The sequence below is a fragment of the Notothenia rossii genome, assembly GCF_949606895.1.
Source record: "Notothenia rossii genome assembly, chromosome: 1".
Classification (NCBI taxonomy): Eukaryota; Metazoa; Chordata; class Actinopteri; order Perciformes; family Nototheniidae; genus Notothenia; species Notothenia rossii.
The window spans coordinates 5,895,979-5,917,267 of record NC_136912.1 but is presented as its reverse complement, the minus strand read 5'-3'; the positions used below and the strand labels follow the sequence as shown (position 1 = coordinate 5,917,267).

The following is a 21,289-nucleotide window of genomic DNA, read 5'->3' as shown; positions in this document are numbered from 1 at the left end:
GTGTAGTCGGGGAGGGTGCACAGCTGATTGCATTAGGTGAGTGGATGTTGAGCCGGGAGCCAGGAGTGACAGCCACCACGCACACACAAATAACACAGACAGGGGGAAACAAACAAACACAAAGGAGACGGCTGGAGCAGTACAGCCACCACAGCGTTATCTAATGTAACTCCACACTACGTCTTACGGTGCCGTGTACCGGAGGGGAGAGAGAGCAGCGAAGGGGGGGAGAGAGAAGTAATACGGTTTCTTGATAAAGTTGTGGAGACGGAGTATGTGCTGCAGGGAGGTGGATGCACAACGCACCTAGGAACGAACGCTAGCTCCGGTCCTTTTCCCGTGAGGGAAACTGTGGACTCGATGCCCTGACACTGACATCATCACATAATCACTATGATTACAAATGGTGAAATGTAATGTAAAATTACCGAAAAAATACCAGCTCACTAAATCACAACCGCTCAAACCAACTACAAACTACTACCGCGGATTGGGCAGAGAACGAGTCCGAGAAAGTTAACTCCCTCATGTGACGTAATATGACGCGTTTGACGTATGACGTTAAAAAAAAGCAGTTTTTAGTAGCAGAGCTCAAAACGGCTCCTTTTCCTCTGAATTCCTGCCCTTATGTCTTGTAAAATCAAATCCTGCATTAACATTTTTAATTGTAATTTTCAGGCAAGGTTAAGCATAAATGTAGTAGACTAACTAGTCTGTTTGATGTTGTAACACCTGCTGGTCACCAGCAGAGGTCAATAATATTCACATTTTACTACACGCCTCATTGGGACCTGGAGTTAACTGAGACTAATGCTGGTTGGTAGAGTCTGACACTTTGGGGGTTACCAGTGAAAAGGTTTGATGGTTTTTAAATAAATACACTTTAAAAAGGTATTTCCTTTAACTTCTTTATTTCATATACAAAACACATAGGCAATACAATGGAGTAATGATAACACAACAGCTAAGTGCTCTTCGATAGAAAAGACACTGCACACTCGAAAGGGTAAAACAGATGGAATAGACATACTCTATACAACTCAATATGAAAACATAAATGTATAATAATGACAATGTGACAAAGGTTTGGTCAAAAGGATTGCAAATATATTTACAAATACTCATTCAGAATTAAAAGACAATTCACAACTTAAAAAATACTTTGACAATTTAAAAAAGAGAAAGCAACCAAGAGCATACCCCTTTACAAGATCTATGACTAAACATGTTTCATAAGGACAAATAATAATAACATTTCCAAAAACACATAAAATAAGGCTTGTGCTACGCTGAAGGACAAGAGGCTGAGGTTAAGACTCTGTTGAAAGAGGAAGAAAACATGTTACAGTTATTTATAAAGAATACTTAGAAGTAGAGCTAAGAGAAATGAGGAACTGATTACAACTCAACCATCATTTAAGAACCAGAAACAATAACATAGTAAAAAAAACGAATGAAGTATAATAATATTTGAAAATATTGATTAAATATGAGGATGTGTTTGTGTGTGTGTAGGTTTGTACAGATGTATATGTGTTTAAATATATTTATACACCTTCTTTAGAAAAAGATAATCTCATTTATTTTCCTTTGTTTTCTCTTCATTATTTTATATTTTCCCAACTCCACTAATATTATAACCTTTTGACTATGACATGTATACAAAATGAACGAATGCTGTAAATATGATAGGCATTCAGGATGATGGACGTTAGCATGTGCACATTGTGTTTCTGCTGCACTATTTCTGAATGCTCTTAATGTTTTTCATTTTTGTAAAGCACTCTGAATAGCCTTTTGTTGAAAGGTGCTATATAAATAAACTGGCTTTGTTGAATACTCTATGCTGATTGGACACTTTTAAACATTCTGAGGTCTGCTCTTTTTTTGCTTTGGTCGCTTTGATCAAGGGACTAAGTGCCGTCAAATCAATCCGCCGATGGAAGTCCGGTCAATTTAACGTCAGCAATGGACAAAAAGTACATGTTTTCCTCCGTCGGAAAACGTTGGTATTAAGCATTAAGGAGTTTTGAAAGACCTATAACCTCTAAAGTCTGAACATATGTGTCTACACAAATAGATAGGAATTAACTAAAAGATGACTCAACACCCCATGCTGCTGACTGATAGCTGGCTGACCTTCACACCAGGTCCTCCTGCTCCTCTTGTTCTTCTGACTGCTCTGCAGAGACCATGTTCAGGTCTGAGACGTTCTCATACACAGGATCAGACTCCAACTGAAGAGTCGAGACAAGAAAAGATGAACGTTCAAGTCATTTGGATACAATTAAACCTTTCAATAACGGAAAGACTGTTTTATATATTTCTCTTTTGATACGAATGACAGGAGGATTAGTACATATTGGTCATTGTATATCAAGAAGCAAGGAATTATTACATTCTCCTTGTGAACACAATTATTAACAATTCTGTAATATCACTTTGCTGGAGTTGGATCTCACCTCCACAGTCTCTATGGGTTCATTCGCTTCAGTGGTGGAGCTCACAGCCTTCTTCTTCCTGAATTGTGTTCAATCATAGTCAGATCAATAAGTAAAAGTGTTTCTCTAAGTACCCCAAATGATAAATGTCAATGCGGAAGTTGAATAGTCTCACCTCATCCAGAGACAGACAAGGAGCAGAGGAATCAGCACCAGAACCACCACAGAGAACCTGGTGATGTTCACCATCATTGGGGATGTATCTAGAAAAGGAGGTAAACAGTTGTCAGATACTTTAACTGTGAGTGGGATCCAGGAACCCCTCAACAAACACACGCCTGTTAGCTATCCTGGCTCCACACTGGTAGAAGGAGTTCCCCATTGCTACCAGAACAGCAGAAAGTCATAGACTGAAAACCAAATCTGTGTCCACTGAACCTAGGACATGACATTCTCTAAACTTCCCATTTCAGTCAACTTTTTAGTTTTCACTTCCTGGCTTTGTGTTTTCCCGCCTGTGTGTTTGTCCGCCCCATCCTGATTATTTAACCTGCTACCTTTGTGTTTTTGACGAAGATTCAACATTATGTTAGTTTTTAAGTCCTGGTCTCCTGTTAGTCTTTGTCAGATACTTGTATGTTGTTATATCCTCATGGTTGATTGCACTTGGACAAAGTGTGAGCTAAACGTAATAAAATATAAATAAAATATTTATAACTGTTTCCCTCAATTCAAGTTAAACTCACTGTATGTTGAAGAGATTTGCACATTTGTGTTGATATGTATGGATGTGGAGTTTATCTTGTCCTATTTAATCTCTACTAATTTAAATGACAAATTGGTTATGGCTTTGTTAAGCTGTATTTTAGACTTTGAAGATGTCCTGACAAATGGATGTTTTAAGGTTTGAATCTGGGTCCAAAAGCTGCATTCAAACTGCTAACATCTCCTAAAGCTGCAGCAGATTGTGAATGTGAAGGAGGGAGTGTTGTAGAAATTCTTTCCAGAGAGTGTAACAGTAAATTGCATCTTGGCTCTTCAAAGAACTGTAGTTGTTCAGAGACTTTACTACATGCATGATATGAACTTGTAAGTTGCTTTGCCTCTTGGGAGGTCCTGTGGTGCGAAATGATTTACCTGCCCCAACACTCAGATGAAAGGTGGAGTTACTACGTCCTAACTTGTTCTGGGCTCCACAGGAATAACTCCCACTGTGTTCAGCTCTGAAGTCAGTGATGGTGAAGATTTGTCCTGAAGCTTTTGGAGAGTCTTCATCCTCCTTGTACCAGGTGTAGTTAGCTGCTGGGTTAGCATCACTGCTACAGGTCAGAGTCACTGAACTGCCCTCCTCTATCTCAGCAGAGGGACTCACTGACACAGAGGGGAGCTCTGGAGCATCTGGAGGAGAATGTGCAGAAGTGTATCTTTAGTAAAGTAGATCTACTAATTCCCCACTTGATATCATCAAGGTGTGCAGAAGGGGAAACAAACTGGACATTTCTCCCTGTGGCCTTGCTTGTGACCTGAGCACTGCAATTTAGATTCTGTACCATGCAATATTTTAGGAGATTGATAAGATCGTTAGTCAATCAATCTATTAGCAGCAAACACATGTTCTTGATCCTACGATGTGTACTTTGTTCCTGCAGAGATTGTGCCACTTAGCTCGAGTCGTATCCTTAGTTGAAAGCTACAGTTTATTTGATTTGAAACGTTGGTTTACTCTCTCAGCAGACATAAGTGGACCAAAAAAAATAAAACTAGAAAAATGAAAAATGTGTTCATCCCTAAGATTTACATGAAGAAAGCCAAGTAGGCAAATCATGGAGTAACTTATGGAGAGCTCATGTCACGAATGGCACAAATCCTTCAGCTGCAGCCAATAAAGAGTCATCCCTTTATTAAACACAGAGGCATTTTGTACTAAAACAAATGAAACCTTAGAAGTAACAGTAACATATTAGCATTACATGAAATCCAACTCTTTTTAGGGGCATTGCTTCCAAGCTGGCATGGACTGGAGGAAGGAGTCAAGGAATCACAAACCTTTATTTAAAGTGGACCTATCATGCTATATTTGAAACATATATTGTAGGGCCATACCTATACAAAACATGTCTGTGAAGTGTTTTTCAAAATACCAAACAGATCCCCCATTGTAGCCACACCTCATACTGCTCAAACCCCCTCTTTTGCAGCCCTGTTAGAGAAACGCAGATCTTGGGTCCTTAGCTTGAAAAAAAAGAAAGAAGAGGAGGCGGAGCTAATGCCTGATCAAAATTCTAGCGGAGTTAAAGTTATAGTGGACCTATCATGCTATATTTTAATAATATATTGTAGGGCCATACCTACAGTATATAAAACATGTATGTGAAGTATTTTTTTCAAAATACCAAACAGATCATGCATTTTAGCCTTGCCTCATTTCGCTCTATTTGCTGTATTCCAGCCCTGTCTTCACAAGGGCTGATTCTACGGCAAATGAGCTGCAGCTGACCACGCCCCCCTGCAAAGGAGGGGTGCGAGGCACGAGCGTCCAGTGTTAATTTTGGCAGCTGTTTTTGATTTAGTCTTAGTCTTTAGACGAAAATGGTTATTAGTTTTAGTCACATTTTAGTCATTCCTATCCTTCGTAGTTTTAGTCTATTTTTAGTCGACGAAAACTCAAAACGTTTTAGTCAACTTTTAGTCAATGAAAAATTACATTTTAGTCAAAATGTGTCTCTATACTCTCTGAACGCTCCGTCCCCGGCAGATCTCTGTGTCCGCTGCAGCATATATGTTAGGCCCCGCCCCCCGCACACAGAAAGACACAGGGAGATCGCTCTTCTGGAGTGAAGAGAGCGGAAGCAATGATATTGCTAATTAGAAACGTAAGATGCATTTTGAGAGACAAGACGGACACTTGGGGGAAAATATGCTGCATTTTGAATGTCCGATAGTCCACCATTAACACCTTAGTCCTGTCTCGTCTCGTCAATGAAAACTAAATATACATTTCGTTATCAAGAATCTATTTTTAGCTCGTCATCGTCTCGTCTTAGTCATGTAAAAAAGGTCGTTGACGAACATTTTTCGTCATAGTTTTCGTTGACGAAATTAACACTGCGAGCGTCATGTTGCCATGCTGTTACCATGCTGTTACCATGCTGTTACCATGCCACGCAACCTCTCATTCCCCTGATAGATGGAGAGTTGCCATATAGGCGGAGCACCCCGTTTCTGACGTCAGAACAATTTCTAATCTGGATCAGTCTGTATCAGATCCGTTGCAGCCCCGCTTTTAGAGATTTGGGTATGGAGGGAAATAGAGAGGGTTGTGTTTTCTGACTCTTGGTGAGTTCCCTGACGCACCGGGGACACATATTCATGTAGAAAAGACATACAAAAGTGCATTTTGCATGATAGGTCCCCTTTAAATTAGGTTGTGATAAAACGCCATCCTGTTCTAAACCACATCAAGGATTATTTCTGAAACAGTATGGAGCTCAAATGCTTTTTCTCTTGCGGGTTTATCACAAGGTGAGTTCCCTTTTTATTTCCTGCTTTTTAAACACATGTGCTCTACAGTACAGGTTAGCTCTGAGTGTTAGCGAGGCTTGCTAATGTAAACAAAGACGTCCAAAACACGTCAGGCATTGTTTCTGATAGCAACTTTCTGTGGGTCCGCCGACGTCACCTCGGATGGAAATCTGCATCCGCTCGTTGTACACCCGTTTTTTTTATATTTGGGTACGGAAGAAAAGAGAAAGGGTTTTATTTTCTGACGCTGCGTGAGTTCCCCGACGCACCGGGGACACATATGTATGTATAAAAGACATCACAAAGTGCATTTTGCATGATAGGTCCCCTTTAACATACACATGGCATGTGAATATGTTAGTCATCAAAAGGTGATAGACGTCCTCTATGAATTTATTTCAGATAATGTTATTACCAGGGAAAAATCATCACATGTTAACAATCACTATCTCTACTCAACACATGTATATTAGGTGACTTGTTGATGTTTCAGACTTACATTGGACATCTATGTGTACTGATGTAGAGTTGATCTGGCCGTACTTATTCTTCGATGCACAGTGGTAGTTCCCTTTGTCCTCTAACGTGATGGAGGCGAGTTGATGAATGTCATTTGACGCCCAAGGCAGTGTTTGGTTGTCCTTGTACCAGGTGTAGTTAGCTGCTGGATTAGCGCCACCTTTACAGGTCAGCTGCAATGATTTGCCAATCTCTATCTCAGCAGAGGGACTCGCTGACACAGAGGAAGTCTTTGGAGCATCTGGAGGACAAAAGAGAGAAACCAGTTGTTTGGGCATATGGCTACAACAAACCAGAAGCAGCAACACAATGAGTAAGCTCACTACAGTATCCATCTACAATACATGCTCCACGGGACAGGGTGTTATCACCTCTGCAAAGATAGCAGATTAAAATAGTTCCTGATAGACCTGATGATGACATTTGGCCACAAGTTTTCTTTTCACGGCCTCTTCTTTTTGAGAACAATTTTAGTGACTTCAAATCTTCTCACACTAGACAAACAACATTTCTCAACAGTTTGTGTAGCAATGTGCCTCTGGGACGGTTTGAATCTGGGTCCCAAATCTGCATTAAAATGTCATACACATTGCACAAAATGTTTAGTAGTTACAAGGAAAGAAGTGAGGAACCAACTGCTCATAGATATCCATATCTTAATCTCAGTTGTTGAGTATCTCGTGAGAAATGCATAGCTCTCAATTGCTTCCGTGTACTGCACTAAAAAGCCCCTAACCAATAACAAATCCTGACTTTATGATGAACCACATATTCGTTTGTACTTCTCTCTCCTCCAGTCAAATGGTGCCCAGTACTGACTTGTTGGTTGTTACTGAGTATGTTACCACCAATAAGACAAATATATAAACAATTGGTGGGTCATAAAAAAGGGTTAAAAGTCAAAGATGAATCTTGATTGGGCCAAATGTTACCCCGAGTCACCCAAAACAATTCTGCTGGGTCTCCCCAGACCCGAACACCAAATTATACACTTTCTTTTGAGAGACCTTCAGACGTGGCTAAAATTGTCAAAATCTCTTTTGTACAGTAGTGTTTATATAGCTGTTAGAGAATATCATGAAGCCTTGTTCTGATCAAAAAAAAACTAGAGCGTAGTTATTATATAATTTGAAATTGAAACGGGTCACGGGAGACCCAAACGCAACATAAGGGTTTAGGAAGGATTTTGAGATACCTATTTACATTAATTAAAGTAAACATTAGTTAATTTACAAAATATTCAATAGGTATTTTGCAATTAAGTAAATATTACCTACTTTATAAAATGTGATTAGAAGTTACTGCCTGTACATCATGTGTTACCTATTTGTTATCTGGACTCCATGCAATGTGAAGCAGAGTTGAAGAGAGTTTTTATGATCATTCAAATCTTCTTATAACTGACTGTAAATTACATTGATAATAACTGATACTCACATTTCACATCAATAGAGATGTCTTTAGATGTCTTCATCCCCAGCTTATTCTCAGCTGTACAGTAGTACTGTCCAGAGTCAGAGGACTGGATGGAGCTGAAGAAAAGACGTTGTCCTTCACTGAGAGGAGGAAGGTCTGAATTGTTATTCCTCTTGTACCAGGTGTAGTTAGCTGCTGGGTTAGCATCACTGCTACAGGTCAGAGTCACTGAACTGCCCTCCTCTATCTCATCAGAGGGACTCACTGACACAGAGGGAATAGTTGGAGCATCTGGAGGAGATGACATTTTTATAACATAACATATAAAAAATGTGTTGCTCACTATTAGCACAAAGAGTATCTACATTATTGAACGCTGAATGAACTGTTGCTGCATTTTGGACTTTGAACATGGTTTGACAAAATGCATGTTTGACGGATTGAATCTTTGTCCAAAAGGTGAATAGAATTGAAGTCTTATTATGTAAATTAATTAATATGTAACGTTAATAATTGTTCATGGCTAATTCTGAATTCTTATTGGTCATAATAAAGTAATGATTTGTCATTGGTTAAATTTAGTTTAGTGTATCACTTTATCAAGTAACAACTATGAATTGAGTCATGGAATTTAAGGATTTAGAGATAGCCTTGTAAAGTTAATAACAGTAAATATTAGTTAAATATAACAATATTTAACAGTCATTTCTCAATGATGTCATCATTAGCAACTCTATAAAATGTGATTAGAAGATACTGCCAGTTCACTTTTCATTACCCAATTGTTCCCTGGATCCCATGTAATGTAAAGCAAGCTGAGCTGAAGAAAGTAGTGATGATAAGTAACATCTTCTCTTGAAACAACTAGACAGATATAAGCTTGTTATCTTTAAATAAACTGTCTTACTCACATTTCACATCAATAAGGATGGTTTCAGATGTGCTCCTCCCCAGCTTGTTCTCAGCTCTACAGAAATACTGTCCAGAGTCAGAGGACTGGATGGATCTGAAGACAAGCTTTGGTTCTGTGGTGAGAGGAGGAACGTCTGCATTTCTATTCTTCTTGTACCAGGTGTAGTTAGCTGCTGGGTTAGTATCACTGCTACAGGTCAGAGTCACTGAACGGCCCTCCTCTATCTCAGCAGAGGGTCTCACTGACACAGAGGGGAGCTTTGGAGCATCTGGAGGAGATGCAAAAACAAATCATTTTCTAGGTTTAAATGAGTGTTTTAACATTACATGTTGTTCAGGATATTTTAAATCACAAAATGTGAGAAGCTATATGTAACTGCATTGTATACTTTGAAGGTGGTCTGACCAATGGATGGTTCACGATTTAAATCTAGGTCCTTAAACTACACTAAGCCTCTGTTATCTCCTGAAGCTGCTCAGTCTTTTACAGCAGACTGTAAATATAAATCAAGTAGCCTAGATGTAAGAAAGAAGTTATGATTACTCACATTTCACATTAATAAAGATGTTTACAGATGTGCTATTCCCCAGCTCGTTCTCAGCTCTACAGAAATACTGTCCAGAGTCAGAGGACTGGGTGGAGCTGAAGACAAGCTGTGCTTCTTCACTGAGAGGAGGAAGGTCTGCATTGCCATTCTCCCTGAACCAGGTGTAGTTAGCTGCTGGGTTAGCATCACTGCTACAGGTCAGAGCCATTGAACTGCCCTCCTCTATCTCCCCAGAGGGTCTTGACAAAGAAGGAATCCTTGGACCATCTGGGGATACATAAATAAATTATGGGTGTAAATTGCAATTGTGCAACATGTACATTTAAAGGAGTAAATAGTGTGTCCATATCCCAAGTATGTTGACATTGTAATGTAGATCCTGGATGTTTAACACCTCCTGCTGATGAGCACTGACAGTCACAAACACATCTTTATTCATTTTAAACTTGAATATCTTAATGTTACTAGCAGACTAACTCTAACCCTGTATGAAGACTGTGATGTTAATCACTGTGCACTAAGATGTGTTCTCGGAGATTAGGATAATAAACATGATATTGAGCTGTACTTCTCTCTGTAGGAGAACTTGGATAAGGCTCTTTCTTCCAGAGTGAAGCTGAATTTTGGATTGAACGTGGTCCTACAAAACGCATGTTTGACGGTTTGAATCTGGGTCCCAAATCTGCATAAAATGTCACCCTTAAACCACGATACATTGCACTAAATGTTTAGTATTTAAAAGGAAAGAAGTGAGGAACCAACTGCTCATTAGTTAATTTACAAAATGTTCATCAAGTGTTTCGCAATTAGGTAAACATTACCTACTTTATAAAATGTGATTAGAAGTTACTGCCTGTACATCATGTGTTACCTATTTGTTATCTGGATTCCATGCAATGTGAAGCAGGTGGAGTTGAAGAGAGCTTTTATGATCATTCAAATCTTCTCATGGAGAACTAGACAGATTTAAGCTGAATTACAACTGACTGTAAATTACATCGATAATAACCGATACTCACATTTCACATCAATAGAGATGTCTTTAGATGTCTTCATCCCCAGCTTATTCTCAGCTGTACAGTAGTACTGTCCAGAATCAGAGGACTGGATGGATCTGAAGACAAGACGTTGTCCTTCACTGAGAGGAGGAAGGTCTGAATTGTTATTCCTCTTGTACCAGGTGTAGTTAGTTGCTGGGTTAGCATCACTGCTACAGGTCAGAGTCACTGAACTGCCCTCCTCTATCTCATCAGAGGGACTCACTGACACAGAGGGAATAGTTGGAGCATCTGGAGGAGATGACATTTTTATAACATAACATATAAAAAATGTGTTGCTCACTATTAGCTCAAAGAGTATCTACATTATTGAACGCTGAATGAACTGTAGCTGCATTTTGGACTTCGAACATGGTTTGACAAAATGCATGTTTGACGGATTGAATCTTTGTCCAAAAGGTGAATAGAATTGAAGTCTTATTATGTAAATTAATTAATATGTAACGTTAATAATTGTTCATGGCTAATTCTGAATTCTTATTGGTCATAATAAAGTAATGATTTGTCATTGGTTAAATTTCGTTTAGTGTATCACTTTATCAAGTAACAACATGAATTGAGTCGTGGAATTTAAGGATTTAGAGATAGCCTTGTAAAGTTAATAACAGTAAATATTAGTTAAATATAACAATATTTAACAGTTATTTCTCAATGATGTCATCATTAGCAACTCTATAAAATGTGATTAGAAGATACTGCCAGTTCACTTTTCATTACCCACTTGTTCCCTGGATCCCATGTAATGTAAAGCAAGCTGAGCTGAAGAAAGTAGTGATGATAAGTAACATCTTCTCTTGAAACAACGAGACAGATATAAGCTTGTTATCTTTAAATAAACTGTCTCACTCACATTTCACATCAATAAATGTGTTTTCAGATGTGCTCCTCCCCAGCTCGTTCTCAGCTCTACAGAAATACTGTCCAGAGTCAGAGGACTGGATGGATCTGAAGACAAGCTGTGGTTCTGTGGTGAGAGGAGGAACGTCTGCATTTCTATTCCTCTTGTACCAGGTGTAGTTAGCTGCTGGGTTAGCATCACTGCTACAGGTCAGATTCACTGAACTGCCCTCCTCTACCTCAGCAGAGGGTCTCACTGACACAGAGGGGAGCTTTGGAGCATCTGCAGGAGATGCAAAAACAAATCATTTTCTAGGTTTAAATGAGTGTTTTAACATTACACGTTGTACAGGATATTTTAAATCACAAAATGTGAGAAGCTATGTGTAACTGCATTGTATACTTTGAAGGTGGTCTGACCAATGGATGGTTCACGATTTAAATCTAGGTCCTTAAACTACACTAAGCCTCTGTTATCTCCTGAAGCTGCTCAGTCTTTTACAGCAGACAGTAAATATAAATCAAGTAGCCTAGATGTAAGAAAGAGTTATGATTACTCACATTTCACATTAATAAAGATGTCTACAGATGTGCTATTCCCCAGCTCGTTCTCAGCTCTACAGTAATACTGTCCAGAGTCAGAGGACTGGATGGAGCTGAAGACAAGCTGCGCTTCTTCACTGAGAGGAGGAAGGTCTGCATTGCCATCCTTCTTGTACCAGGTGTAGTTAGCTGCTGGGTTAGCATCACTGCTACAGGTCAGAGTCACTGAACTGCCCTCATTTATCTCCCCAGAGGGTCTTGACAAAGAAGGAATCCTTGGACCATCTGGGGATACATAAATAATTTATGGGTGTAAATTGCAATTGTGCAACATGTACATTTAAAGGAGTAAATAGTGTGTCCATATCCCAAGTATGGTGACATTGTAATGTAGATCCTGGATGTTTAACACCTCCTGCTGATGAGCACTGACAGTCACAAACACATCTTTATTCATTTTAAACTTGAATATCTTAATGTTACTAGCAGACTAACTCTAACCCTGTATGAAGACTGTGATGTTAATCACTGTGCACTAAGATGTGTTCTCGGAGATTAGGATAATAAACATGATATTGAGCTGTACTTCTCTCTGTAGGAGAACTTGGATAAGGCTCTTTCTTCCAGAGTGAAGCTGAATTTTGGATTGAACGTGGTCCTACAAAACGCATGTTTGACGGTTTGAATCTGGGTCCCAAATCTGCATAAAATGTCACCCTTAAACCACGATACATTGCACTAAATGTTTAGTATTTAAAAGGAAAGAAGTGAGGAACCAACTGCTCATTAGTTAATTTACAAAATGTTCATTAAGTGTTTCGCAATTAAGTAAACATTACCTACTTTATAAAATGTGATAAGAAGTTACTGCCTGTACATCATGTGTTACCTATTTGTTATCTGGATTCCATGCAATGTGAAGCAGGTAGAGTTGAAGAGAGCTTTTATGATCATTCAAATCTTCTCATGCAGAACTAGACAGATTTAAGCTGAATTACAACTGACTGTAAATTACATCGATAATAACCGATACTCACATTTCACATCAATAGAGATGTCTTTAGATGTCTTCATCCCCAGCTTATTCTCAGCTGAACAGTAGTACTGTCCAGAATCAGAGGACTGGATGGATCTGAAGACAAGACGTTGTCCTTCACTGAGAGGAGGAAGGTCTGAATTGTTATTCCTCTTGTACCAGGTGTAGTTAGCTGCCGGGTTAGCATCACTGCTACAGGTCAGAGTCACTGAACTGCCCTCCTCTATCTCATCAGAGGGACTCACTGACACAGAGGGAATAGTTGGAGCATCTGGAGGAGATGACATTTTTATAACATAACATATAAAAAATGTGTTGCTCACTATTAGCTCAAAGAGTATCTACATTATTGAACGCTGAATGAACTGTAGCTGCATTTTGGACTTCGAACATGGTTTGACAAAATGCATGTTTGACGGATTGAATCTTTGTCCAAAAGGTGAATAGAATTGAAGTCTTATTATGTAAATTAATTAATATGTAACGTTAATAATTGTTCATGGCTAATTCTGAATTCTTATTGGTCATAATAAAGTAATGATTTGTCATTGGTTAAATTTAGTTTAGTGTATCACTTTATCAAGTAACAACTATGAATTGAGTCGTGGAATTTAAGGATTTAGAGATAGCCTTGTAAAGTTAATAACACTAAATATGAGTTAAATATAACAAGATTTAACAGTCATTTCTCAGTGATGTCATCATTAGCAACTCTATAAAATGTGATTAGAAGATACTGCCAGTTCACTTTTCATTACCCACTTGTTCCCTGGATCCCATGTAATGTAAAGCAAGCTGAGCTGAAGAAAGTAGTGATGATAAGTAACATCTTCTCTTGAAACAACTAGACAGATATAAGCTTGTTATCTTTAGATAAACTGTCTTACTCACATTTCACATCAATACGGATGTTTACAGATGTCCTCCTCCCCAGCTTGTTCTCAGCTCTACAGAAATACTGTCCAGAGTCAGAGGACTGGATGGATCTGAAGACAAGCTGTGGTTCTGTAGTGAGAGGAGGAACGTCTGCATTTCTATTCCTCTTGTACCAGGTGTAGTTAGCTGCTGGGTTAGCATCACTGCTACAGGTCAGAGTCACTGAACGGCCCTCCTCTATCTCAGCAGAGGGTCTCACTGACACAGAGGGGAGCTTTGGAGCATCTGGAGGAGATGCAAAAACAAATCATTTTCTAGGTTTAAATTAGTGTTTTAACATTACATGTTGTACAGGATATTTTAAATCACAAAATGTGAGAAGCTATGTGTAACTGCATTGTATACTTTGAAGGTGGTCTGACCAATGGATGGTTCACGATTTAAATCTAGGTCCTTAAACTACACTAAGCCTCTGTTATCTCCTGAAGCTGCTCAGTCTTTTACAGCAGACTGTAAATATAAATCAAGTGGCCTAGATGTAAGAAAGAGTTATGATTACTCACATTTCACATTAATAAAGGTGTTTACAGATGTGCTCCTCCCCAGCTCGTTCTCAGCTCTACAGAAATACTGTCCAGAGTCAGAGGACTGGATGGATCTGAAGACAAGCTGTGCTTCTTCACTGAGAGGAGGAAGGTCTGCATTGCCATTCTCCCTGAACCAGGTGTAGTTAGCTGCTGGGTTAGCATCACTGCTACAGGTCAGAGCCATTGAACTGCCCTCCTCTATCTCCCCAGAGGGTCTTGACAAAGAAGGAATCCTTGGACCATCTGGGGATACATAAATAAATTATGGGTGTCAATTGCAATTGTGCAACATGTACATTTAAAGGAGTAAATAGTGTGTCCATATCCCAAGTATGGTGACATTGTAATGTAGATCCTGGATGTTTAACACCTCCTGCTGATGAGCACTGACAGTCACAAACACATCTTTATTCATTTTAAACTTGAATATCTTAATGTTACTAGCAGACTAACTCTAACCCTGTATGAAGACTGTGATGTTAATCACTGTGCACTAAGATGTGTTCTCGGAGATTAGGATAATAAACATGATATTGAGCTGTACTTCTCTCTGTAGGAGAACTTGGATAAGGCTCTTTCTTCCAGAGTGAAGCTGAATTTTGGATTGAACGTGGTCCTACAAAACGCATGTTTGACGGTTTGAATCTGGGTCCCAAATCTGCATAAAATGTCACCCTTAAACCACGATACATTGCACTAAATGTTTAGTATTTAAAAGGAAAGAAGTGAGGAACCAACTGCTCATTAGTTAATTTACAAAATGTTCATTCAGTGTTTCGCAATTAGGTAAACATTACCTACTTTATAAAATGTGATTAGAAGTTACTGCCTGTACATCATGTGTTACCTATTTGTTATCTGGATTCCATGCAATGTGAAGCAGGTGGAGTTGAAGAGAGCTTTTATGATCATTCAAATCTTCTCATGGAGAACTAGACAGATTTAAGCTGAATTACAACTGACTGTAAATTACATCGATAATAACTGATACTCACATTTCACATCAATAGAGATGTCTTTAGATGTCTTCATCCCCAGCTTATTCTCAGCTGTACAGTAGTACTGTCCAGAATCAGAGGACTGGATGGATCTGAAGACAAGACGTTGTCCTTCACTGAGAGGAGGAAGGTCTGAATTGTTATTCCTCTTGTACCAGGTGTAGTTAGCTGCCGGGTTAGCATCACTGCTACAGGTCAGAGTCACTGAACTGCCCTCCTCTATCTCATCAGAGGGACTCACTGACACAGAGGGAATAGTTGGAGCATCTGCAGGAGATGACATTTTTATAACATAACATATAAAAAATGTGTTGCTCACTATCAGCTCAAAGAGTATCTACATTATTGAACGCTGAATGAACTGTAGCTGCATTTTGGACTTCGAACATGGTTTGATAAAATGCATGTTTGACGGATTGAATCTTTGTCCAAAAGGTGAATAGAATTGAAGTCTTATTATGTAAATTAATTCATATGTAACGTTAATAATTGTTCATGGCTAATTCTGAATTCTTATTGGTCATAATAAAGTAATGATTTGTCATTGGTTAAATTTAGTTTAGTGTATCACTTTATCAAGTAACAACTATGAATTGAGTCATGGAATTTAAGGATTTAGAGATAGCCTTGTTAATAACAGTAAATATGAGTTAAATATAACAATATTGAACAGTCGTTTCTCAATGATGTCATCATTAGCAACTCTATAAAATGTGATTAGAAGATACTGCCAGTTCACTTTTCATTACCCACTTGTTCCCTGGATCCCATGTAATGTAAAGCAAGCTGAGCTGAAGAAAGTAGTGATGATAAGTAACATCTTCTCTTGAAACAACTAGACAGATATAAGCTTGTTATCTTTAAATAAACTGTCTTACTCACATTTCACATCAATAAAGGTGTTAACAGATGTGCTACTCCCCAGCCTGTTCTCAGCTCTACAGAAATACTGTCCAGAGTCAGAGGACTGGATGGATCTGAAGACAAGCTTTGGTTCTGTACTCAGAGGAGGAACGTCTGCATTTCTATTCTCCTTGTACCAGGTGTAGTTAGCTGCTGGGTTAGCATCACTGCTACAGGTCAGAGTCACTGAACTGCCCTCCTCTATCTCAGCAGAGGGACTCACTGACACAGAGGGAATAGTTGGAGCATCTGGAGGAGATGACATTTTTATAACATAACATATAAAAAATGTGTTGCTCACTAGATTAGCTCAAAGAGTATCTACATTATTGAACGCTGAATGAACTGTAGCTGCATTTTGGACTTCGAACATGGTTTGACAAAATGCATGTTTGACGGATTGAATCTTTGTCCAAAAGGTGAATAGAATTGAAGTCTTATTATGTAAATTAATTAATATGTAACGTTAATAATTGTTCATGGCTATTTCTGAATTCTTATTCGTCATAATAAAGTAATGATTTGTTATTGGTTAAATACCGTTTAGTGTAGTACTTTACCAAGTAACAACATGAATTGAGAAATGGAATTTAAGGATTTAGAGATAGCCTTGTACAGTTAATACCAGTAAATACTAGAGAATGCAATTCCTGAAGAAATTGCTAGTGGGAATGCTTTATGCTGAAAAGCTGACACTAAACTGCTATGCTGAAATGTAATGTGTAAGAAGAAAGTGAATAATTTAGATTGAAATGATACGTGAACACTGGGGGCTTGAATGTGTGATGAGAGAAGAAAAGAAAGTAAAAAGACTTGGAAAAGCAGCAGAATATTTGAACTGCAAACTTCTGAACTAACTTGATGGCGAATGATCTGTCGCCATGGCAACGGCATTTGGTGACACCCCATACTACGCTTATGCTACGTTCACACCGGACGCGATGCGAATATTCGCTTCGCTCTAATCGCTCAAGTTTCACCGCGGCTTGCAGTTTGTTTTATCGCGTCATTCAAAACAGACATACCGTTGACGCGCCGCTCCACACGGTTGACGGACAGTTGAGGTTGTTTACACTTCCATGCAAGATCGAAAAGTTATTTCTGTCGTCGACTATGGAGGATATAACAACTATTGCTGCTTTGTACCTTCTGTGGAAGTCCTACAAACGTAGCAACAAACGCCGCTCTGTCTGGGTTCAATGTAATCAAGCGTCGCACACAGTTTGGTGAATATCATTGTTTAATCAAGGAACTGCGCCTGGATGGCTGCCGTTTCCAGCGGTACTTTAGGATGACCTGTGTCCAGTTTGATGATCTTCTAGCTCGGGTTGGTGTCAGGATTTCCCGGATGGACACAAACTACAGGCTATCCCTCTAAGCTGCGGAGCGCCTGTCAATATGTCTCAGCTAAGTAAGGATCAACAGCAGGACGTCAGAGGGAATCCCAACGCTGATTGAACTCTCGCGTTTGACGCGGCGCCCTTCAATCGCCTCAATCACGTGATTCGCGCCGCATCCACCGCTTCATGCGCGCCGTCGGAGCAAATTCGCATCTGATCGCGTCTCTGCATTGACTTTACATGTAATCGCGCCGCCCCCAAACGTTGCATTGCGTCAGGTCTGAACGTAGCATAAAATGCGTTGATGGCTGCATCGTTACCAAACCTGTGAAGTTTTAGGGCGTTTGGAGCAGTTTCACTGAAGTTATGAGAAAACCATGTTTCATGGCGAGCATTGTGTTGCCATGGCAACGGCATTTGAAGAAATCTCAAAACTGTCCCGTAGATGTCTTCACGGCTGGACTGTTAGCACACATGTGAAGTTTGAGCACTTTTTAAACATTTTCATAGGAGTTTTAGTGACATCACGTTTTATGGCGAGGGATGCGTTTCCATTGAAACGGCATATGGTGAGATCTCAGATTTGGCGTAGAGCTGTTGATGCATGGACCGGTGATATACAAGTGAAGATTGGGGGACAATTGGACCGTGTCCATTGGACTTACAGCGACATCCTGTTTCATGGCTAGTTGTCTGTCGCCATGGCAACGGCATTTGAAGACACTCCATAATACGCTTAGATGCGTTGATGGCTGCATCGTTACCAAACCTGTGAAGTTTTGGGTTGTTTGGAGGATTTTGACTGAAGTTATGAGAGAACTGTGTTTTATTACATTACTCTCTCTCTTCTCTCTCTCTTCGGCATATGATGATGACACCCCATAATTGACGTAGAGCTGTTGAGGGCAGGACCGTTAACCTTTATCTGAAGTCTGCTGCTCTGAGCATGTCAGTTGGAGCGATGACATCATCGTGTTCCATGACACAGGTGTTTATAGTTGAGCTAACGAGGCGTCCAGAGATCAAAGGTTTCCATTGTTCTGAATGAGAGATAAACCTCTTACATGTGAACGTTTTGTTGAAGAACCGTAACAGATATCTGTGAAATTTCAAAACGTGAAGCATGTCAAGGAAGTTCAGTATCTGAAGTGTAATTTTTATGTAGTTTCGGGTCAATAATGTGGCCTTTTTGGCAGTTTCACTAAAGGTGTGCGGCTGCTGCTGGCTCCTGAAATTACAATGGGTTTTAATGGAGGAATGTTGAATGTTTTTGTCACTTCATGCCCTCAAGAGGCATTTTGTTTCATTATTTTTGCTTAATTATTTGTCATTTTTCAAGCTACGAGATGTTTTCCTACGTTTGTCATGAAAAATTATGTCTCAGGAATGTAGGGTTTGGGAATTATGGCAGTTTAAAAAAAATATATGAACGCAAATTTCAATATCTTCTACCCTGTGACATCACGCACTCTAGTTAATGTTAAAATCTGAAGAAAACCTCTAAAACAAGGAAGGTCTGAACAATTTTTAATATCTCTAAAAGTAAGAATCAGATTTAAAAGTTGTTTTACATGGAGAATGTCAGAAAGATGTGTAACATTTTAAAGTTGGAATGAGGTTTCTGAGTGAAAGTATGAATGAACAGTTAGCAGTTCAATTTGCATGAAGATTTGTTGAAGTCTGAGGAATTTCTCCATTGACTTCAATGGTTAAAAATGGGATGTATTATGGGATGTATCTCTGGAATTATGAAAGTTATGAATGAGAAAAAGTAAAAGCAATCGATTCCCGACCGAGCTGAACGTTTTGATTTTTGAACGGAGTTTCTGCGATGTTCAATGCGGGAGGAGAATCGCGGCAAAATAAGTTGGCGGAATAATAAACCTTTCGTGCGTAGAACTAATTTAAATTAGTTAAATATAACAATATTTAACAGTCGATCCTCAATGATGTCATCATTAGCAACTTGTTCCCTGGATCCCATGTAATGTAAAGCAAGCTGAGCTGAAGAAAGTAGTGATGATAAGTAACATCTTCTCTAGAAACAACTAGACAGATATAAGCTTGTTATCTTTAAATAAACTGTCTTACTCACATTTCACATCAATAAGGATGTTTTCAGATGTCCTCCTCCCCAGCTTGTTCTCAGCTCTACAGAAATACTGTCCAGAGTCAGAGGACTGGATGGATCTGAAGACAAGCTGTGGTTCTGTGGTGAGAGGAGGAAGGTCTGCATTTCTATTCTCCTTGTACCAGGTGTAGTTAGCTGCTGGGTTAGCATCACTGCTACAGGTCAGAGTCACTGAACGGCCCTCCTCTATCTCAGCAGAGGGTCTCACTGACACAGAGGGGAGCTTTGGAGCATCTGGAGGAGATGCAAAAACAAATCATTTTCTAGGTTTAAATGAGTGTTTTAACATTACATGTTGTACAGGATATTTTAAATCACAAAATGTGAGAAGCTATGTGTAACTGCATCGTATACTTTGAAGGTGGTCTGACCAATGGATGGTTCACGATTTAAATCTAGGTCCTTAAACTACACTAAGCCTCTGTTATCTCCTGAAGCTGCTCAGTCTTTTACAGCAGACTGTAAATATAAATCAAGTAGCCTAGATGTAAGAAAGAAGTTATGATTACTCACATTTCACATTAATAAAGATGTTTTCAGATGTGCTATTCCCCAGCTCGTTCTCAGCTCTACAGAAATACTGTCCAGAGTCAGAGGACTGGGTGGAGCTGAAGACAAGCTGTGGTTCTTCACTGAGAGGAGGAAGGTCTGCATTGCCATCCTTCTTGTACCAGGTGTATTTAGCTGCAGGGTTAGCATCACTGCTACAGGTCAGAGTCACTGAACTGCCCTCCTCTATCTCCCCAGAGGGTCTTGACAAAGAAGGAATCCTTGGACCATCTGGGGATACATAAATAAATTATGGGTGTAAATTGCAATTGTGCAACATGTACATTTAAAGGATTAAATAGTGTGTCCATATCCCAAGTATGGTGACATTGTTATGTTTTTACCTCTGATATGTTGTAAATGCGGTCTCTACCAAAATCTATTTAATCTGTATGTTGCTTTACTTAGAAAAGATTTTTGTCTCTATAAATAATACTGCTGCGTCTGCATTACGATCATAAGACTACTGTCTTGTTTTTTTCTGAGATTGTAATTGTATTGTAATGTCAGTGTTTGTGTATGAGTAAACTCACACACTGCAGGAGACGGGAAGTCTTCATGTCCTTCCAGAGCACATGAGATGTTGTCCCTGGGCTGAAACAAGCCTTCAAAAGAAGATGTATTCATGGATGTGATATTCTCTCCGTTCTTGAACCAGACGTAGTTCAGAGGACCAGCTGGACTGCAGCTGCTGTGACACTTCAGCTCTGCCTCAGTAGAATAGTTGAAGACCTTTGCTCTGATCACCTGCACCTGGAGAGCTGGACGTTAGTAAAAGAAGCAATATTATTTAACGTCTCAAACTGATGATAAAGTAAATTCTGTTATACTTTTATATTTTAATATATTTTGTATTATTTTTGTTCAACATTTGGAACTGATTGGTGTTACCTGTGAGAGACAAAGTGACTCCAGGTGAACCACTATATTTTCCACCTTTTTGGTTTGTTGTGAACCTGAACCTGTACTCAGCTGAGTCGCTCTCTGTCAGGTTTCTAATTCTCAGAGTGCAGATGTTGTTTCCACAGCGATCCTCTACACGACCTGCATACTCTGAGGCTGTGGTCAGATCT

General features: G+C 39.3%; 1 protein-coding gene across 1 annotated transcript; it reads right to left on the bottom strand.

Moving 5' to 3' along the window:
* Positions 1–894: 894 nt before the first annotated feature.
* On the bottom strand, positions 895–20,327 carry LOC307045325 (basement membrane-specific heparan sulfate proteoglycan core protein-like; the record flags this gene model as incomplete). The annotated part of the gene is made up of 14 exons (XM_079690914.1): positions 895–2,237; positions 2,463–2,520; positions 2,617–2,704; positions 3,579–3,839; positions 6,463–6,723; positions 7,920–8,189; positions 8,810–9,079; positions 9,359–9,625; positions 10,378–10,717; positions 11,993–12,081; positions 12,834–13,173; positions 14,297–14,538; positions 15,291–15,560; positions 20,249–20,327. The coding sequence occupies 14 exons, from the start codon at positions 20,325–20,327 to the stop codon at positions 2,142–2,144; spliced, it is 2,931 nt and encodes a 976-aa protein (XP_079547040.1). The 3' UTR covers positions 895–2,141.
* Positions 20,328–21,289: the final 962 nt, after the last annotated feature.